Source organism: Elgaria multicarinata, chromosome 7 (genome assembly GCF_023053635.1).
Source record: "Elgaria multicarinata webbii isolate HBS135686 ecotype San Diego chromosome 7, rElgMul1.1.pri, whole genome shotgun sequence".
NCBI classification, from domain to species: Eukaryota; Metazoa; Chordata; class Lepidosauria; order Squamata; family Anguidae; genus Elgaria; species Elgaria multicarinata.
Window position 1 is genome coordinate 39945447 of NC_086177.1, and position 21716 is coordinate 39967162.

Below are 21716 nucleotides of genomic sequence, written 5' to 3' on the forward strand. Positions count from 1 at the left end.
ATTAATTGAAGTGGGTTTGTGTGAAAACACCCTGAACTATACTGAGATCACTTTTGAACCTGTATAACATTTCTCAATATCCTAGCAGCAGTATCAAATCAATGCAAGCTGACCTATCAAATGAAAGGAGAAATCAATGCTCACCAGCCAAGTCTAGCATATGCAGTTTTCAGAAAATATGAAGCACTGGGCTGGGTGATGTGTTTAGAAGACGGTTGCTCTAGAACTCCCCACATACTCCTCAAATTCTTTGCAGTGACAGTATTCCTGAACTGAAGATAATTCTAGAGGGGGAAATGCATATGGAAAAAAATAATCATCTGTTGATTGCTCGGGACCCGATTTATATTTGGTGCAATTTACCTAGTATCATTCTTGCGTAAGCATCACTCCAATGAATGGGTGCATTTATACTCGTACACTACTACTGATGATTTCAATTGGGCCTGTATCAACAGCACTTTACAGGCGATACACTACATTTCCAGATTCTCTCCGTGATGGATCATAAGTATTTTAAGATCCCTTGGAAGAAGTGAAATGTGCAAATGGAACATTCTTTTCCAGTGGGATGGATCCAGAATTTCCCTGCCATGGATGGAAGGCTTCCTTAAAGCAATCCATGGAAGACTTTTGATCCATTTGAATATTTCTGCTGGTAGAATGGGGGAGAAGGTCATTTTTATTGACTCCCTGCTCCTCCTGCACACACACCCCATGCCTCTCAAAACCTGCTTTAGAGGGTTGGGAAACCCACTGGAACAGTGGGGGAAGTGGTACTTGGGGATACAGGGCAAGGAAAACCACTGGGAGTGTTCTGAGAGGAACTCTGCTCAGGGGCTGCTCCTACTGCACCTTTGATTATCCATGCAAATTGAGAAAGGCAGCTGTTGGAAGAATAGGCTCAACACCAGTGTTGGGGTCCAGCAATGTTTCACCTCACCACTCTTTTGAGTGGCCCTGGGGCCAGGCTTTTAAGACTTAAGCATAATAGTATTTGTGACACATGCTGTTGAATGCTGTGCATGCCTACTCAAACATCACACTGTGTTCAATGGGCTTACTTGCTCATAAGTGTGTATAGGATTGCAGACTAAGACTATTATAGACTGCGTAATTGCATTGACTTTTTAAAGCTGCATGAAGTCATGTTATCTAACTGAAAGATTACAAAAGTTAAAAAACTTAACTTTTAAGTGCTTAAAAATAGCACTGTACATGACATGACATGCAATCCTTACTTTAATGTTGATGGCCTGCCAAATTTATTGGGAAACTCAACAGACCCTAAATAATCCTATAAGATACTCAAAGGATGTCTGTAGATTTGAACTGCCTCAGATTTTTGTTGAATAAATGTTCACTGAGTCTGTTAGTATGCATGAAAAGGGTTGTTTTGTTTTCATTTACCACAAACTTAATATCAAGGTAAATTTTGTGGTTTTAATTTTTGTAAACCGCCCAGAGGGCTTTGGCTATTGGGCGGTATAAAAATGCAATAAATAAAATAAAATAAATACATAATTCATAGATTAAACAAACTGAGGACTACAGTGAACACTTATCTAGGTGTGAGCTTCACTGAAAACAGTGGGCCTTACTTGTGAGTAAACATATATAGGACCAGGCTGTAAATCAAATAATTTTCTGAGCAGTCCAGAGATAGCTGAAGACACTTCTTCCATTTGCAATCATAGTTGCATACAAGCAAATTATTTGTTAAGATCTGAAGATTCGTATCCACAACTGAGAAATTCCTTAAGTCTATAATTCTAATTATACTTGGGTGAAATCCAATATCTGCCACTGAATTTAGCATTCTCAGACTCTTGCTTTCATTGGGGGAAAATGTATTTCTAGCCTTTACAGTTGCTTAGAAAATATTAGAGACATCTGGATAAGCTCAAAAACTGGGAAGGATTTGCTGAAGCTGCCAGCTCTCAGCAAGTTGAAATCTCAATGCAAACTGGACCTCTTTCTTAGTGTCCACTGACCCTTTTCTTCCTCACTAGTAGCCACCATCAGCAAACTCCATCTCTCTCTCTCTCTCTTTTAATCCACCTATCCCAGCTAAGCTTTTGCCAAAACAGATAAATATAAATGCTTTCAAAACTGTAATTTTGGAGTTAGTATAAATTATACAAATGAACAAACAAAGTACTTCTTATATTATGTAATTCATTTGGGCAATATTTTGGGGTGAAAAACATGTACAGCCCTGCCCATATCCAACAAAGAAAATCAATCTGTCTATAAATCTGTCTCTGTTTCTTTCTTACCAATAATGTCTAGGTGCCACAAAGACTTACTATTGCCCAAGGTGGAGTGTCAAAATAAACTCCTCTCTCTGTATAGCTGACATTCTTTTCAACTGATTTGGTCAGTGAAGAAGTTAATTTTCTGTGGTGCTCAGTTTTGAACTGTTTGAACCTATTGAAAAAAGACAGTTCTAAGTATAAAGTTTGTTCATGGCCCCATAAAAGTAGGGTAAGTGTCACTGACAAAATTTCATACCAGAGACAGCAATGTGATAAGTACTTCAGTGAAACAGAATATTGGAACCATCTCACGACTTAGATGTAAAGCCACAAAGGTTTTTCATAGATACATTGACTGGGTTCACACAACATGCCAACCCATCCACTGTCTGAATGCAGTGCATTTTCTGCAGGGTTGCTCATTAACCATGCTGTGTTGCTTGTTAACCACCCTGATAAAACCAACAACAAGCCATGGGTTTTCAGGGTTGCTTGCTTGATAAAAATAAACCATACTGCATGGTTAACAACCCTCCCTGTGGAGAACATGGTGCATTCAGACAACACATTAACCCACCCTACAGAAAATATGCTGCATTCAGAGAACATGGTAACCCAAAGTGGGTTAGTTGTGTGAACCTACCCATTTTCTGACTTTGTATTATGGTTAGTCTCAAAAATCCTGTGCATCAGGATTTATATTTTAAAGGTTTGGTTAGTCCTATTTTGTATTTCACTCACTCTCGGGTGTCGTTCACTTTTTAAGGTTTTAGTTTTTGTGAAACAAACTCCTTGTTTTATTTTGACAAGTTTAAGCCAGATTTTTTTTTATGACAAAGAAGTTAGACCTTATGCAAATACCATAGAAAAGGCAATTTCTATTTACGCTGCAAGGATAATCTTGTAGAAGGCCAGGGATACATTCCTGATTCAAACGAAGTAATTCTGCCATTGGTTTCAGGAGAGCCAAAATTAATTCAAACGGTACTCAGTCATAGGCGAAATGGAATCATAAACCAAAATTGTATACATTCTGGTGATATAGGCTGAAAGTAGAACTAAATATAATTAACCCTCAGAATAAGATGCTGCATTTACTTTACAACATTGGATACAACTAACTGCAATTTTACAGCTAAACTATTTTTTATGATAATCAACTATCAGCAACCTTTGTTTCCCAAATGCCCTAAATCTGATCCTTTGCATTCATTTTAATTTAGAAAAATAACTAAGGCATGGAGAGAGTTCTGCTACAAAGTGCCAGAATTCCCTTAGAGACTGATCCCAATTTGGGGATTTGGGAGCAAGTTCTGGAAAAGATAGAAAAGTGACATTAGCACATCGACGTCCAGCTCTCATATAGGAAAGACATGCACATGGCAATTTTTCTCTGATCTAGGTAGACGAATCCTAACCACATCAGGAAGAACCAAATGATGTAGATGGCCTGAAATTTTGCCTAATGAAAAGAGCATAAAAAGAAATATACAGCTTGGAGGCTATTCACACAACTATGCAAACTAGGTTTAATACATGAAGTCTTTTCTTACCCAACAGTAGTCCTCTGCTCATCTTTACATTGTATATACAGAGGATTCTCTGGAATAAAGCAATCACTAAAGAAAAAAACAATTCAAAAGAATTATTCTAAGGATATAATTTTACATCCTGAATATCTAATACAACTCTCAGGGCCAAAACAGAAATTACTTTAAATGTGTATCTACCACCTGTCTTTTTATTTTATTCTAGAATAGATGTAGGGGGTCTGATCCAGGTCTTAAAATCCCATCACCCACCCACCCATGCTATGGTCCTGATAGGAATCAGGGTCCGTCTGCCTATTTTAAAGCAAAAAAGAAGAAGTAGCTGCTAGACAGACATTTAAAATGTGTTTTAAAGTAATGTCTATTTTAGAGTAATGTCTGTTTTAAAGTAATGTCTGTTTTAGAGTTCCTCAGAACTGCACCTAAGTTGTCAAATTCATCTTCAATTTTCTCAGACATAATTTGCAAAGCAAAATGGATGTTAGGTGCTAACAGGTGGCTGGCTATTAAACGGAAATTATTATCCTGTTCATAGCTCACTGCACCACCTATTTCAACCAAAGTTCTTAGACAAGAAGTATCTGTCCAATGTTTCAGAGCAGTACACCTTACTCCAGAGACATTAAACCAGCATCTCACCTGGTCCCATTTGTTAGCATTTGACTTGTTGATTGGAAAATGTTATTTGATGAGAATGCCATATCATCCACACCACCAAGAAAATACTCATGGAATTTGTCCACCAAAAATGGGGACTTCCCGGCATAGAAGGGGTAAAGCTATGAAAATCAAAACATAGTTTAATTAGTGGGATTGGCATCTCAAGGGTTAGCATTCAACAAATTGCTTTTAAGAAAAAACCATTACCTTAGCAACAACACTGATTTCACCATACCTGGACAAGGGAAAAACGTGGATTATTTATGATCTCTGTAGAAATTTCCATGCACAAAATGCTACTTAAGATATACCTACATACTTTGTTTTTGTATACCTCTATAAAAAGACAGTTGACAGTTTAGATATTAAAATAAGCATAATACATTACAGTTGTTTTCTAATCTAAAACACCCTGTAAAGTTCCAGTTATATATATTTTTTATTAAAATATAAGGCTGGATTCAATGCTCCCCATCTGCCAGCGGAACAGACGTCACTGGCAGAATGGATTTCCCTGCCTCCGTATATAGCTCCCTGCAATTTTGCTCCAAAAGGTTGGGTCCAGAGCAGATATTGGGGGGGGGGGCTGCAGTGGGGAGGAGAGCAAGGGAAAGTCCCACTGTACAGACAAAAGTCCACTCGTGTGACACTGGATTTCACCCATAGAAATACAATACAAATAAAAAACTTCCACTGAATTTGGATAGAATGATAAAGTATGGTTTATCATGACAGGAATGAGCTGCAGCAAACCTCAGGCTCATGCAACCCCCCTTCTCTCCTTTCAGCGTGGCCACGAGGAGCAGATCAGAATCTTTTGCTTTACCGTAGCTTAGTGTTATGAAAAGCCAGTTTCATAACCCAAGGTTTGAAGCTGACTTGCTTCAGTAAACTGTAGTTAAGATTAACCAGAGTTTGTCCAGACTTGGACATACTAGGCCTGTTTGCACATCCTGACACCCCACCATGGGTTAATTTACCCACAGGGTCTGTCGTGCTGTGTCAGGTGCCTGTGGACACTATTTTTGCATGGCACCCACATGTGCCTGCCTTGCTGCACGACACAACATTTCTTCTAAAATATATTTAGTATATACACATACCTGTACTATTCAATAGGCTCACAGAGTCTTACTTAAAAATAATAATCTCCTCCTTGGTTTGTATCAGTTTCCTATCCCTATCCTTCCTTAAATCACGAAACGAATTTTCCTTCTACCTACTGAGTAAATTCTCCTCTTTCTTACCGTATCTTTTCTGACTTTTATTTTATTTATTTATTCACATTTTTATAGCACCGCCTCACCATTTCTGGCATCGTGGCACTTTACAATAAAACATAAAACAATTTCCATTAAAAACCCTCAACCCACATTAAAATTTAAACCACCCTTCCTTATTTGGCTTGTCCAACCATCAATAATGAATTACCTTTGTTTAGACCCAACATTCTCCTAACCTAGTAGTTACTATCCAAAATGATCAAACATTCAGCAATCTATACAGTCTTTCCTCACTTGCTTTATGAAATGAAAACACAAAAGTTCAATTTGACTTACAATTCAAGAAGCTGCAGGTATGTGCAGTCAACAATAGCATTTTCAGTTATCATTTCCTGGCCGTACAATTCCTCATAGATTGACAATAAATCTTTCACAGGTACATACCTAAATGTATTAACACCAGAGCTTAACACGACTTAAGCCAACAAAGATTTCATCGGCATAATGAGATGCCCAAAGCAAACCCACCCCTCCAGATTCCCTGATAAATATTGGAACTATTACAGAAGTAGAACATTACATATCTAAGAAGTACTCAATGTGCAAAGTGTGAAGGGCTGTAGCTCAGTGGTAGAGGACATGTTTTGAGTGCAACTGGTCCCAGGTTCAATCCCTAACATCTCCAGGCCTGGCGAAGGCTCCTGCCTGTGACCTGTTCCCAGTGAGTGACTGGATTCACATGATCGCCGCTGCTCGGCATGGTTTATTTAAGGGCTAGTGAGCTGCAGTGCCTGTAGGCACCATCCTGAAAATTCAAGCCACAACTATAAGTCGTTATGTTGTCTCAACTCGGTGGGGTTCTGAGAGGAATTTTTAACCCTCACACAACCCACCCCCACCGGGTTCAGACAACACAACAGACCATACTTGCAGCCTGAATATTCAAAATGATCACCAGCAAATGGCACAGCCTACCGTGGCTCATTTAATTTGATTGTGCAAACAGGCCCTGGGTATGCAATACTGAGCTGGTCCAAGATCTGATTCAGTATCTGTTCCCATAAGGTGCTGTACGAGAAAGTGAGACAAACAAAGGATAGCTCTGTTTTGCTCTTACAGTAAAAATGCCAAAATAACATGGGGCAACTTAAAATCCATATACTTATTGTGGCATGAGGTTTTGCAGGCAAAAGCCTTCTTATTGGAGGCAGGTGGCTAAAACAGAGAGGGCCTTTTCAGTGGTGGTGCCCCATCTGCGGAATGCCTAGTGCCCACACTATGGTGCAAGAAGAAGTGCTTTTTAGATCTTTTGTATGATTCTAGGCCTGTTGCTGCTTTTATTTTTGGTTTTATCATATTCCAAAGTCTTTTTATCCTGTTTTAACTGACTTGTTTTACCATCTTGTTGTGGTTATTTTGCATTTTATGTGTTAAATTTATACACTGCCCGGACATTAGTGGTGGTCTAAAATGTAATAAATAAATAGTTATGAACAAAAATGGTGAGGGGCATCCTGACAGATCTTTCAGCTATGCAAGTTATTAAAATGGCACAAGAGAACACAGATCACAGGTGCATACCAGCCTTTCCTCCAAAGAGCTCAGGTGGCCTTCACAGGGTTTTCTCCTTGTGCTCCCACAACAATCCTATGAGATTAGGCTGGAAGATCCAAGACCAAGACCAACCAGTGGACAGTATATGCTTTGCATACAGAAGGCCTCAGGTTCAATCTCTGGAATCTCCAATTAAACGTTCAGATAGCAGGTGATATGGAAGACCTTTGCCTGTCATAGTAGAGAACATTCTGACCTGGTATAAGGCTACATCCTACATTCCAGTGAGTTTCCCAGAGGGAAGTTCAATCCAGATTTCCCTGATTTAGATACAACCCAATCTACTACCACGCATTGGTTCTTCAGCATCATACTGGCTAGGTATAGAAAGTCATGAACCTTTAGTGACTGGGACAGCTTAGACAACTCGCAAAGCTATGGTTAGGCTGCTAACCCTTTTGCAGCAAATGGTTAGTGAGCATGTTTAAACCATGATTATGTAGCCACCATGGTTAGGAATGGTTCACACAACACACTAAGTCATGGTTCAGATGACACGCTAAGCTATAATGTTTAGCTCAAAATGCTTAACCACTATGGCTTAGCGTGTTGTCTGAACAAGGTTACTATCTTATTTATTTATTTATTTATTTATTTATTTATTTATTTATATCCTGCACCTCAGCCAAAAAGGCTCCCGGAGTGACTTTCAATACATCAGTAAAGAAGACCGTCCCTGCTCTCAGGCTTACATTCTAAAAAAAAAGGACATGACACATGAGAAAAAGGGGATGGGAAGGGAAGAGGGAGAAAAGAAAAAGAAATTAAGGAGACTGTTTAGCAGGACTGAAAGGAAGGCCCTGCTCCCTCTTCTCATATCCCAATGGAGAGCAAACCAACAGCTCCTTCTTCTTCCCCACAGGGTCAAGATGACCGTTAGCCCGGGGTGGGGGGCAGGATTTCCAACTGAAGCAGGCCCTGATGTTCTCTGCTTGCTCCCATCTCCCTCACTGCTGCTGCTTCCCCAGAGGGACAAGATGACCATTAGCCCTGTGGGGGAGGAGGAGGTTCAACTGAAGCAGGCCCTGTTGTTATCTTGCCCGTTCCTTGTACCTGGTTGTGTGTGTGCATTAAAAACCCAACAGCACTTTTAGTGGTTCTTACCATCTTGGGTCCAAATAACTAAAATCAAGCTCAAACTGGCTTAACACATCTCCGCCTAAGATTCAAGGGAGAAGAGAATAAGACATCAATTCACCATAAATAAACAAAATTACTATAACTAAAAGCATAAAAGTTTTGCCTACATTTTGTATTATTATTATTAGAGCATTTTCAGATGAAGACCGTTCAGAACACGATGAGAATGAATTCCACAGGCACAACGAGGCTTTGGACATGATCTGTCTTCACACATACAGACAGAGACAGCTATTCTTCTACTATGGATTTCCATGCAGATATGTGTGTGTGCGCGTGCGTGCAATGATGTGGGACGAATCAATTACATGGGCCTTTCCTCTGTGAGTGGCACTGACCTGTTTGATTGCTGTTCTCTCTCTCTCTCCCACCCCTCTCTCCCCCTCACACACCATAGCCATAGTGGGATAACATCTGGTACCCTCCAACTTCCCTGGATTCCTGACCCAGGAGTCTGGACCATGCTAGTTGAAGCTGATGGGAATAGAAATCAAAATATCTGGGAGACACCCAGGTTGGGGAAGGCTGTTCTAGATGTTTGAAAACTCCACAATAGTAAGTGGATGTTTTTAAAAGTGTTTAAAATAAGACACAAAATCCCAAAGCAGAAATCTGAGATCTAACGAGTACAATGATGACTGTTGAAGAAGAAAGTTTTTAAAAATAGTTCATGGTCTTCCTCTGATGAAGAGTGCATGAGTTCAGACCAGGTCATGATTTAATGTCTTTTATGGTGAAATGTCTTGCCATCACACACACACACACACACACATATATATATATATATATATATATATATATATATATATATATCCTGTCAGATATATACTTCTAGGTTTTTACTTTGCCTATAATCAGAAGCTATTTTGAGCAAGTTTCATGGTGCCCTTAAGTAAGGCCCTTAAGACTCAATCATCTCAGATAATTAAGCCTTGATTGATATAGAAATCACCTTTCCTATGCAGAGAAAAAACAGTTCTATTGTTAATTAATCACTTATTTTAGGCTGATGAACCCTACATGATACCAGATTTTCCTATAAGAATCTTTGGCAATTCATTAGAAATTTGGGGAGAGAACTTTCTAGAATCCATTAATACATAAATTACCGAAATCGGCAGCAGCATGAGCTTCTGAATATGAGCCATGAAAATCAACCTAGATTAAAAAGAAACAAATAATTTACAGTTCATAATTCATTTAGGACCAGAGGAGTTATAAAGTGAACAGAAATACATTTTCTCATTTTTCCAGTCTCCCAACCTAGGCTTCCTGAGGATGATGAGAGTAGTAGTCCAACACATCTGGAGAACACCAGGTTGGAGAAAGCTACCATAATTTATTTATTTTTTGCTAATAGCCATCATCCATCAAACCCCTTCAGCTACAAGCTGTATAAATGCCTTGAAAGAACTTCATATTCACATCCAAATAGCTTTGCAACATTGTTTATTTTAAAATTATATCCTTCCCATTTGAAGCAACTTATAAAACCATTCAGACCAAGAAAAATAGTAAAATCCTTTAAAAAAACCCACAAGTATTAATTCTAAAGAAAAGGCAAAGTGTAGAAAAATAATTAAACGTGGATGGCAGTAAGGATGTGTTATCCCTCCCCAACATTTCAGCTATGAAAATCAGTGATTATTACATATATATTTTCAAAAGCTAGACAAAGAGAAACATTGCTGTACTGTTTCTGGAAGTTTCATTCCCAGAATACTGATAATCAATGAGGAATGATTTAGGAAATAGTAGTGGTGCTGTTCTTGCCCATCATACAGGGATGCTCAATCTGGACATTGAATTGTCCAGAAGAAGGTGTGAATGAAACATTGCCAGGACAATTTAGGTAGCCAGGACAACTCAATGAAAATATTCCCTCCCTTTCCAAATTGGGATGCCAATATGAGCTGCTGTGTGGTGGTGACAAACAGGCAAAGTGCTTCTCACAACAATCTCCTCTCATATCTTTTAACGTTTAAGGCTTACTGCCCTTGCAAGCAATATACCCAAGCATCTCAGTTGTCAATTTCATCTTGTCTTAATCAGTCTAGCTAAAACCAAGTTTAGGTGAAATTGACAAAATGTTTCCTCAGGTGCCTCACTCACTGACCATTGCTTTCTAATCTGTTTTCTGCATTATGAGTAACCTAGAGTAGCTTGAGGCCAGCCTTCCCCAAGATGTGTTGGACTACAATTCTAGGGCTGGCCCAAGACATTTTGCTGCCTGAACAAGATGGCGTTCCTCCCATTGCTGCAAAGAACAAGGTGGCGTTCCTCCTATTCCACCTACAAAAGCTGACTAGACTGGCAGTTTAATCAGTCTTCAGCACTGATGGTGGAACAGCATACTCTACTGCGTCAGGAAACAATAGGCTAATGTAGGGGACACAGAAGAAGCCACATGGCACACAGGTCACTCCTTCAGCACCTTGCACCCATCTCCCTGCATCGGCTGCTTGACATAAATGCTTCCCTCTGCCCTGTACAACTCACATAATGTCACAGCCAGAGGGTGCCAGGTTGGGGAAGGCTGCTGCAGAACTCACTCAACAGACTATTTGAGGTTTGTGTCCCCCATTCCATTCTTTCTCATGCTAATGAAAGTATCCAAACATTGTTTTTTTTAAAAAAGGTAAACATCACTAAGGTTCTTTTGCTCTTTCTCCCCACTACCACAATCTTTATGTGAAGACAGGACATTACGCTATTGTGTCAGTGAAGAGGAAGAATAAAAACAAAATAGTCAATATGATTGTGGTATGCTTTGGCCTCAAAGAAAATGCCTATGCCTAATAAATAAAATGCGGCACAACTTACAGCTGCCATGGCCCGAAGAAATCCTTGTTCAATCCCCAAACTATGCCAGCTCACATCTGCCACCATGTGAGAAGCAATTCCAAAAAGGAAAGCCACCAGTTTCTCTGTAGCCTAAACAGCAGGAATAAACATGCATGATCCTACAGTCGTTTTTATTGAAACACACTTGCAAAATGATTCAGAGACACAAAATAGATACGGTAGGTTGCATCCATTGTTCGTCCTACTTAAAGACCCCTTGAAATAAATGAGACTTAAGTTATACTAACATCAGATACAACCCAGTGATACCTTTTAGCTGATTTGTTGATGAGAGCTTGTTTATGCTTTCACCACAACCAGGCGTTAATTATATAGTTCCATCAATCTGAATGGCACATTACAGAAAAACAACAAAAAGGCCAGTCACTGCCACAAGGAACTTATCTAAAACTCATCAGAGTTGGCAGTAAAAGAAGAGGAAGAAGAGGCAACAAGGGTCAATAGTGGAAGAATGGGGATTCAAGTTACACCTATTAAGGTTAACCTCAGAAGACAAAGCGAACTAAGGGACTATCCAAAAGACTTCATGGAAAAGGCAATTTTGAGAAGGAATGTAAAGAAGAGAAAGGTGGCATTACATGCAATTTGGACCCATTTGATTTGAGAGGGTTTCTTCTACCAATTAGCCATTAATAAAATGTCTATTGATGAAACTGCATTGGCCAAATTAAAAGCATCCTTAGATCATCTCAAAGGCCACATGTTCATACACCTCTGAAGGCCCCTTTGCAGTCTTTAAGTAATCCACAGCTGCAGTTCTTTAAAGTAACTGATGCATATTTTTCCAGTGAATTTATAGTTCACTAAAGTTAATAGTGCACATAAATAATACTTTCACACATCAGAGAGAATAAGGGCAGAACCTGAAGCTAATATGCTGCCTTGTTTTACAGCTGTTCATTAAGAAAGATCAAAATTCATTTCATAATTTTTCTTTCAATTTCTTTCTGTACGCCTGAGTGACCGAGTAAGAGTAAAATAATTTATGAGAGGAACATGATCTATGGAATTAGTGGTACCAAGGCCTTCAGCATTAGCCAGTTATGTGGAATTTATTACCTCTCCCCAGGGCAGTGGATAGTTCTTTCTGATGTAGTGGATACTGGTATTGAGAAAAGGTGCCCAATGAGTGTCTTCAGAGACTTGATGGAATCGTCCTGAAATGCCAAAGGGCCATAAGATTTCATTATAAAATGAGCTCTTATTTCTTCCATGTGTTTCTTTTCTTATTCAGTGCAGTAACATTTAGTTAACAGATTTTGTGACAAAACGTTAAAGAAAATATCTTGGTATGTTTTGCCAAAACAAATATATAATACTGAACCCCTAATAATGAAAAACATAATGAATAATTACCATATAATGAAATCTGAAGTGAGAATCAGCTTGACACGACATCCAATGGGTGGGTTCACATAATCTGAGAAGGAAAATAAGCTGCTGTGGTTTATTTTCCCACCCTGCACATGCCAGTTTCACACTGCCAAATCACCATATTTACCCTCACCAGGCATAGCTTGTCATCTTATCTGAACCCAGCAAGGATGGGTGGCAAGGATGGTTTACAAGCCACCCTGCAACCCTAGAAATAGCCATAGATTCTGGGATGGTTTGTAAACCCATCCATCACCTACCTTCACTGGGTTTGGATGACATGACAAACTGCATACAGCAAGAGAAATTACAGTAATTCAGTGGCATGCAACCAGATCATGTAGGGCGGGAAAATAAGTCATGGTGGCTGATTTTCCTTCAATAGTGTGAACCCTGTCAATGTATTTGAGATGACATGCATTACAAAGACTTTGTTGACTTTTTAGCACCAAGCAAAGACCTTTTAATCCTCCTAGGCCTTTTAAAAGTATTTTAACTGCTGCTTACTTTATTTTTAATAGGTGTAATGCTGCATTTTAAAATGATCTTCTCTGTTTTTAGCTGCTCAGTTATTTATCTCCTTTAAATGCTGTTTTTTTGTTGCTGCTTTTAAAATAATACTTTTAATGTGTTTTATTGTTGACTTGATCATTAGTTTCATAATTTCTGCTTTGATTACGTATGTTGCGAGTTTCTGCTTTTATTATGTATGAGAGATTTGTTATAGGGCAAATCATAAAATGAATGAATAAATGAATGAATGAAGAAAGACAGATGAACAAAAAGAAAGAAAGAAAGTCCTGTACTCCAATGGAAAAAGCTGGTAGAGTAAAACAGAGTGCTAGCAAACTGAGTAGTCTGATTTGGACGTAACTCAACCATAGTTAAATGTTAAGTACATCAGCCTGCTCCTCTTCAATGCTCTCTTCCTCTGGCATTTATAAAAGTCAGAGATCAGAAGTGTTTGCTTCCATTTTCAAGTAAGCACAGTTTGTTGTTATGTCCAACCTTGGAACTGCAGTTAGTTTCAATTATGATTTATCCAAACAAACTAGGATTGTAAACTAAAATTGACCAGTTTGTCCCAGTTCAAGCATAATAACCAACCCTGTTTAGCTGAATGAAGAATGCTTTCAACCACTGCCTCCTGGATTTATCAGAGGAGGAGATAAAAGAGGGGAGTGCACAGCACGAGGCTCGTTCACACAGCAATAAACCATAATTTAGAATTACATCCAGACACAGTCAGTGAATCCATGGAGCATGTAATCCTGAATCATGTGTTTACTGCACATAAAGGTTACAATTTTACAGGCATTTTTGCCTCTGGCCCTGCCCACCAACAAATATGGCTCTTGAGAGTTTCTCCAAAGCTGAATTTGGTCCATGGACTGAAAGATGTTTCACACCCCAGATCTATATACTTGTCATATGTCTGGCTGCTTGTTCCCATGTAGTTTTCCTGGGCAGTCATTTCCTAAACAATGACAGTCCCCCTCCTGACTCTCCACTGACCTAATTGTGATTTACCTATAAGGCCAATTAGCCTAAATGCAAATAAGAATTACTGCTTTCAGTCATGAGTTTTACAGTATATATTGTTTTAAAATTTTGTATGTTAAAAACATTTATATTATGTTTTACAATTTTTTGATCTGCCCACAAACATTTGGTTATTGGGCAGTATAGAAATAAAACACATGAAATTATTTGTATGCATGTATGTATGTATTTCCAGGAATAATATCCATTATGCTATTTCTTACCATTCTTGCAGACACTAGAATAAAAGGCATCAGGATAAAGGCTTCCAGCCTGGTATGCATCTTGGTGGGTAAGTAATAACTAGGCAAAAGGAAGATGAAGAAACAGGAATCAAAGCATTAAAGGAGAATATTATCACCAGCATTTCAGGCATAGCCATGCTCACATTTAGGTATTAGTAAAGTCAAAATCAATTGTGTCTATCAGGGATGCAGGATCTCAGCCCAGTCCTCTGGGTGCCAATCTGCCCTCCAGCATTCTCCAGATGATTCAGCCCTCATTCTAAAAGGTTGAAATGACTGCCCTACAACTCAGTTACTGGCAGTAAGAACTGTAAGCTAAACTATGCTGGCATTTTTGTATTTTGGCCCTGCCCCTTTGGGCTTCACCCACCACCACCACCACCACCACAGGCAGGACTGAGGTAAGTCATCCCATGAGAGTTCTTCTGAACAGAGGTCCAATTTTCAGCTGTCTTGGCTAGCTCTATCCTGCAAGAATATATCTTTATATTCTTTATGCTAACCACTCATGATATTCTGTGGCAATGAATTATATAATTACGTCCAACATTTTTAGTAGGCATGAAACAAGTAGCTTAGTCTAAACCATCATTTTTTTCCCTTTCTGTAGAATCTGTCAAGTCCCCCAAACAGCAAATAACATAGCTTTCTTCAATCCTAAGCAGGGTGATAAAATTTGATTAGCTGTGAGTGTCGGCTTTTGGAAGGAGATAGCACCAAATCTCGTCGGATACCTCATTTGGCATATGCCAACTAACCAAAGGGCAAAGCAAGCCTAGGATATTCCAGATTCTCCTTCTCAAGGTCCCCAAAATTCCTACAACCTTGGGAGGGGGAATCCAACATCAAATCCTCACCCCACCCCTTTGTAGCCATCAGGGATAGAACCACACCGGCTGTTGTGACCTCGGACAACCGAACAGAGATCAAAAAGAAGGTGTTCCAATGGGCAGGGAAGGGAGGGGAGAGGAGAGTCCAGGATCTGCAGAATCCTATGGTTCCTCCATTGCCTGTCCCCACCCACTGCTAATAAGTGAGCTAGACAGGTTCAAAGGCCTACCTAGCTGTTTTGTTTTTGAAGAATGGGAGGTGAAATCACCTGTCCCCCTCCTGCCCTGCTTGCAACAGCTCAGCAGGGCATAAGATTTCCAGAAGCCTCCAAGCTCAGAGGCTTCTAATGGGCACCAATGCACACTGACAATTATGATTATTTTATTTTGCCTTCCTCCCTCCCAATCCCCTTTCCTTTTGTGTCATTTTTTTTAGATTGTAAGTCTGTGGGCAAGGACTGTCTTAAGGAATATTTTTGTAAGCTATTATTTTTTGTGAACCGCCCAGAGAGCTTCGGCTATTGGGCGGTATAAAAATGTAATAAATAAATAAATAAATAAATAAATAAATAAATAAGCTGCCTTGAGAGCCTTTTTGGCTAAAGGGCGGGATAAAAGTGCTTAAATAAATAAATAAATAAATAAATGATTATTGAATTCAGAGACTTCCATCCTGATAGCATTTCATAACAATTGGCAACAATTTATTACAACTGCTCCATGTTATAACCCTGTTACAGACAAAATGGCCATGTTCCTTGTGGTATATGAGATATAAACCTATTAATTCCTCTAAATAACTATATTAAACATAATCATAACTGGGTTTTAAATAGCTGGGAGGGATAAATAAATTATACATTCCTTTACATGATCCACAGCCTGAATAAGGATAGCACAAATAAATCGAAATAGCTCAACCCTATAGCAGACAGAAGGTTCAGAATGGGAAACATATTGCGTATTAAAATGCTATTGAATATTATAATAAGCTTTTTACCTTACGATAATCAACATTTCCCTCTTGTATCGTGAAAAATTCCAAAGCTCTGTGAGCTAGAAAAATAACATCACAGTACATCAGGCATATCTCATTATAATATATAAGTTCCAAGGTGGAAAAAATCAATGGGGTGAGATACGGTATGTATCTGTGTCTATATATATATATATATATATCCTAAAATATTCCAACACAATATATTCACGTTACCGTAGGAATGTCTCTTCTATAGCACATTTCATGTCAGCTATTGCCTAGTCTGGCCTTACCCAAACTGGTGCCTCCCAGACATTTTGGACCACAACTCCCATCAGTGGATCGGGTTTTTTGAGTCATGTGGACTTGAGACTGTATTTTCACTTTTGGGAGGGATTTGCTTTAGTGTGTTAATTCGCACTTGCACAAGTGTCCATTAGTAAAAGGGCAAATTAGTGCTCATTGTGCAAGTAGAATGAAATTCTCGTGCATCCCTAAAAAAAACCAATTCCATAAATGAACTGTTAACAGAACAAAAGACACTTGATAATCCATAAAACACAGATGAAAAGGATTTAACAAAATCCATACATCCCTATCAAATGCATATATTTTATTTGCTGGTATAAGGTACCAGAAATACTTAATTTTATCTACCCTTTCTGAGTGATTCAAATACACTGTAATTTTTTAGGCTGGCACATCATAATTTTAGGCTTTGTTAACAGGATGAGTACCTAATTCCCTTTCCCATTTATTCTGATAGGTATTACTGTGATATCAAATCACAATAATTAATTCATAGTATTTACTCACTAGTCCTTTAGAGTTATTAGTTGTGATTAGAAATTCAAATCTAGACATTTCCGTTAATGGACCATAATTTCTCAATAACACATATAAAGCACATCTAACTTGAAAGTGCTGATAGGAAAACTTTGTCTCATGGAAAGAACAATCTCATAATAATATTATTAGTGCCTTCCATTACATCCCATAATCCTGCTGTAAAGGTTCCACCTTTACTTGGACCCCTTCATCAGCTCCTGAAAGGTATTTTGCCTCTTTAAGAGCCCTTCTTTCCTTCAGATGTCAAGTTTCTACCTTTTACCTTCCCCTCTCAGTAACATGGGTTTTAGGCCTTAGATGTGGTGTAAATGACACTCCAAACAACCAGGTTTAACAAATTATTTACTATGTTATTTAAAATGGCAAAATCACATAAACTAAGGTTTTTACTTAAATAGAGCTTTTAGACTTCAAAGGGCATTTATAATAGAAATAAAACTGCAGTTTCCTCTAGGCTAGATACGTTTTCACCTGTAGGCTTTGGCCTAGAGTCCCTTCCAGCCTTCTCAGGGCTGTTCTTCATAGTCTCTCTCTGTGGCTCTCTCTTGCATACAGTTAGTTCCACCCCCTTTTATACCCTCCCCCAGAACTGAAAATATACAATCAGGTGACCTAAAACTGGGGAAATGAAACTTACCTCCTTTAGCGGGGAAATGAAACTCAGGAATGCCCCCTCCAATCAGGAGATTTTGGGGCCTTCAGGTTTAAACCAAACCCAAGCCTGTGTAGGCCTCAAACCTTCACAACTGCACTGAATGTTACAAAGTTCACTGCTGCCCATAATTTCCCTAATTATTACTTAATATGGCTCATAGTGGTAATAAAACTGGACTAAAGATCAACTTGAACTCCTACTAGATAGAATAGATTCCTCCATACATGGGTTAGATTATTTTTCAGTGACTTTTCCTCCTCAGTATAAGGTAATGCATTGTAAAAGTACAGAAAGACCTTTTCATTCTTGATTAATATTCAATAAACAAAAAACCTACGGTTTACAAAACAACGTTAAAGGCTCTACAGTTTTCAACCAAACTCCAAAAAGCAGGGAAATTGAGAGTTAAGACTCACAGGCCTATAACGCCATATCCTCCCTAAGGAGGCAGAAAGTGCCAGTGAAATTCTCATTCTCCCAAAGCAGATATAAACCATGAGGACAGGATGGAGAATAAGATATGCAGAGGTGGGGTTGTGGAAAACTGATGACGAACAACTTAGGGCCACCTACTTCTCTTTTTTTGTTTAGAGCAGCCCTTCCCAACCTGGTGCCCTCCAAAGGTGTTAGACTACAACTCCCATCATTGCAAGTCAGTATGTCCCATGGTCAGGAAAGCTGGGACAGCAGGATAGGGAACGCTGTTCTATATCCTTACCAAATACAGGGGCTACGCAATATTTTTTTCTCACACACATCTCGCATAGAGCAGCACGATTGATAACAGAAGGGGCACTATTTGTTGGAGATGTAGAACCAGAGAAAGGGCTGGCACTTTCAGCTTTTGGTAAATACCCTGCCCTTCAAAGAACCAATGTTTTTTCTTAAAATGTGTTCATACAAAATATACTGTTCACTCCCCACAATCCCTCCACAATACATCATCTCATGAGAGTGACAGAGGAACAGAAAAAGATTAGTTTGGGTGTCTTGAAATCCTTTCAGATGAGATTAGTTTGCAATCCTATACCACTTGGGGGGGAAGCCCTAGTAAACTCAGTGGCACTGGCTTCTGAGAAGACATGTATAGGATCCAAGTATAAACCATCCTTCTCCAGCCTCTTTTTCTCTCCCTGGTTTCCCACTGATCTGTGGGGAAAGGAAATAAGAGGTGTGTGGGTGTGTCAAGCGCCTGGTGATTTAACCAGTGGCTAAGGCTCGTCCTTACCCCTGAGTAAGTGACCTTACCCAAATAGGTAAATGGGACCTTTCTCTCTTACCTGGGAGTAGGGGGTCTATTCTACTCATCTAAATCACTTAGAAATTACCCAAGGGTGGCGTTTTGGGAAAGGGAAATGAGGGATCTTGGAAGACGGATGGGAGAGAAGAGATGGGCGAAGGGAGTAGTGGGAAATCAGTTATTTTTCCATAACATTTCCATAAAGTTTAAACTTTAAGAGGCTTGGGTGAGGAACTGCCACCCCAAAGGAAAGTTTGCCATATATTCTTTACTTTGAATTAAGAAGCATGCACCAGCACTTCAAACACACACACACCCTCCCTCTTCACAATCACAGACACACAACAAAGTCAATCAAACCCCTACCTGAGCCAGCCAGGTTTTCTTTTACCTTGGAGGCCAGGGAAGGGCCTCCCTCCAAGCAAGGCAGATATAGTTTCTCTCTCCCTCCCTGGCCTCCACAGCACTGTGAGGAAGGAGAGGGCCCAGACAGGGCCTTGGCTTATCTGCAGAAGGAAATGGCTCCTAATAAATGAGCCAGGCGGCCATCTTATTTCCAACATTCCAATCTATTTGAAACAGGAGGGAGGGGGGAGAGCGACGCTACTGAGCATGCTCCATTTAGGAGTTATGAGTCTGTACTCACTTTAATGGGGCAAAGAAAAACAATGGAAGCGAATTTTGAAAAAAGAAAAGCCATTCCACCAACTAGAAGGACAGGGGGACAAGATCCCACCACTGGTTTGAAGGGTAAGGGTCCCAATTCGGAGCTTTTAGTGAGCAAAAAAATCATCGCCACCCGGAAATAGTAGGCCATTTTGAGCAAGAGAGGTTTTCCCCATTTTTGTACTTTGAACTGCCATCCTGCCCTCAATATTTCACAAATCTTCTTGAAACGCGCAGGGTAAGTAAAACCAGCATTTCTTTCTGGCAGGTCTCCATTTCAGAAAGATTGGTGAAACATTTTCCATTTTATGAACGTCAGAATGACCCACCCCCAATTTCAGCCTTAACATGGTGGGATGCTCTTTTCACTGATCGCCTATAACACAGGGAAACACTCCCGTGTTTCCCTGTAATTATCTGTGAAATATACCATTCCCTAATGTGTTCAGGCAATCACTGCATAATATATCTATTAATACTAGGAAATGCCAAACTAGTCCTCGATCTGCCATAGACCCCTGTAAAAATAGCGTGCAGAGAATCTTGGTTTGTATATATTTCAGCTCCATGTAAGAAAATATTTAACTTGGTTAGATATGCCTATCCTGGGGCATGCATTCTGTAGCTACCAGGGAAAGCACACGTACACCAAAAGCTAAGTCCCTGACCAAAGCGTTGGCCAGAGCAACTCTTCAGTGCTTCAGCCAGAGACTGAATGACATCAGGGAGCATGGCCACACCCCAATGTCACCTGGATTTTAGAGGGCCACTAGTCCTCCACTAGTTGGATCATGATGACTATGCAATGCTGAATCTGCTGGACTGCAGTTGGGAGGAAGATGATATTTTGTGGGTGTCTTGTCTTTCCTAGAAGAACTGATGAGCATGTGTGGGTGCAAAACATGCTTCTAGAGAATGTGCACGTGCAAGCGGTTCTTGGTGATATGCTGTACTTTATGCAAGTGTGAAAAGCTGTCTCACAATGCATTTTACATAACAAACCTAAGTTCAGAGATGTACTTGCAATTATCAGTCAAAAATGTATGCCACTGGTTGAATCCACTTCAGAATACTGAATCATAAGAAACATTCGCGTTGTTGAGGTAGGTTAGGCTAAAAGATGGTGACTGACTAAGTACATCCTTTTGCTTCACAGTTGAGCAGAGATTTGAACTCGAGTCTTCCTGCTCCCAGTCCAGCATTCTGTTCACTAGATCATACAAGGGGATACTTCTACTAATCTTCACTAAAAAAAAATCTTATATTTTGACACCAACATTAGTTTTTTACATGCATTTGTTCATGAGTTACTGCGTAACTCCATTCACCTGTCAACCTTCTTGGGAAATGGCAGCTACAGAATTTGTGCACAAGAATGGCATTTACCCAGAATGGGCATTTACCCAAGTTAAATGTTTTCTTATATTGGTCTGAAACACATATAAACTTCAAGATTGTCTGCACATCTTTTTTTTAATAGGAGTCTGTGGAAGATCCTAGACTAAAGCACTTTTATTTGCTGATTTATAAAGCATATCAGCAGGAATTCTTTGATGTTTACCTGTCCATACAGAATCTAATATAATTTTTGCCATAATACCAATATTTGTGCAGAAAAAGAAAATGGAAAATTCTTAAACAAAAATAATAATCTTGGTAGCCCGTTTATTATCATTTTTATCATGCTCAGATCTTTAAATATGTCGATCTTGTTTAAATTAATTTCACATAATTAAATACTTAATTACTATATGCATACTTATGCAAATTACCAGAGCAAAAACATGAATAAAAAACTCCTAAATACCTGGAGATAAACACAATTATATCAATACCATGTTGAAAGAAATGCCTAATTTTTCAATTATTCTTTCCACATTTGATATTTCAAAAAAATTCTGAAATGTTGGATAAACCACAAGATGTGTACAATTTGCAAAAGAAAGGCTTAGACCCACAAAAAACATTTAGCACCTCATGCATGCAAACATACATAAATCCAGAACATTGACATTCAGCACAGATG

General features: G+C 39.1%; 1 protein-coding gene across 4 annotated transcripts in view; it reads right to left on the reverse strand.

Moving 5' to 3' along the window:
• GPLD1 (glycosylphosphatidylinositol specific phospholipase D1) overlaps nucleotides 1-21716 on the reverse strand; it is a 38394-nt gene that overhangs the window by 13227 nt on the left and 3451 nt on the right. For 3 of the 4 annotated variants that reach the window (XM_063130446.1, XM_063130445.1, XM_063130447.1), the window contains 12 exons: nucleotides 16302-16357; nucleotides 14451-14529; nucleotides 12370-12467; nucleotides 11269-11379; nucleotides 9555-9603; nucleotides 8410-8464; nucleotides 6028-6135; nucleotides 4676-4703; nucleotides 4448-4587; nucleotides 3812-3877; nucleotides 2310-2430; nucleotides 145-284 (listed from right to left, as the gene is read on the reverse strand). In XM_063130446.1, the coding sequence (XP_062986516.1) occupies nucleotides 145-284; nucleotides 2310-2430; nucleotides 3812-3877; nucleotides 4448-4587; nucleotides 4676-4703; nucleotides 6028-6135; nucleotides 8410-8464; nucleotides 9555-9603; nucleotides 11269-11379; nucleotides 12370-12467; nucleotides 14451-14529; nucleotides 16302-16357 (1051 nt within the window). The remainder of the gene's footprint in view (nucleotides 1-144; nucleotides 285-2309; nucleotides 2431-3811; nucleotides 3878-4447; nucleotides 4588-4675; nucleotides 4704-6027; nucleotides 6136-8409; nucleotides 8465-9554; nucleotides 9604-11268; nucleotides 11380-12369; nucleotides 12468-14450; nucleotides 14530-16301; nucleotides 16358-21716) is intronic. The other variant, XM_063130448.1, reaches the window with a different exon arrangement.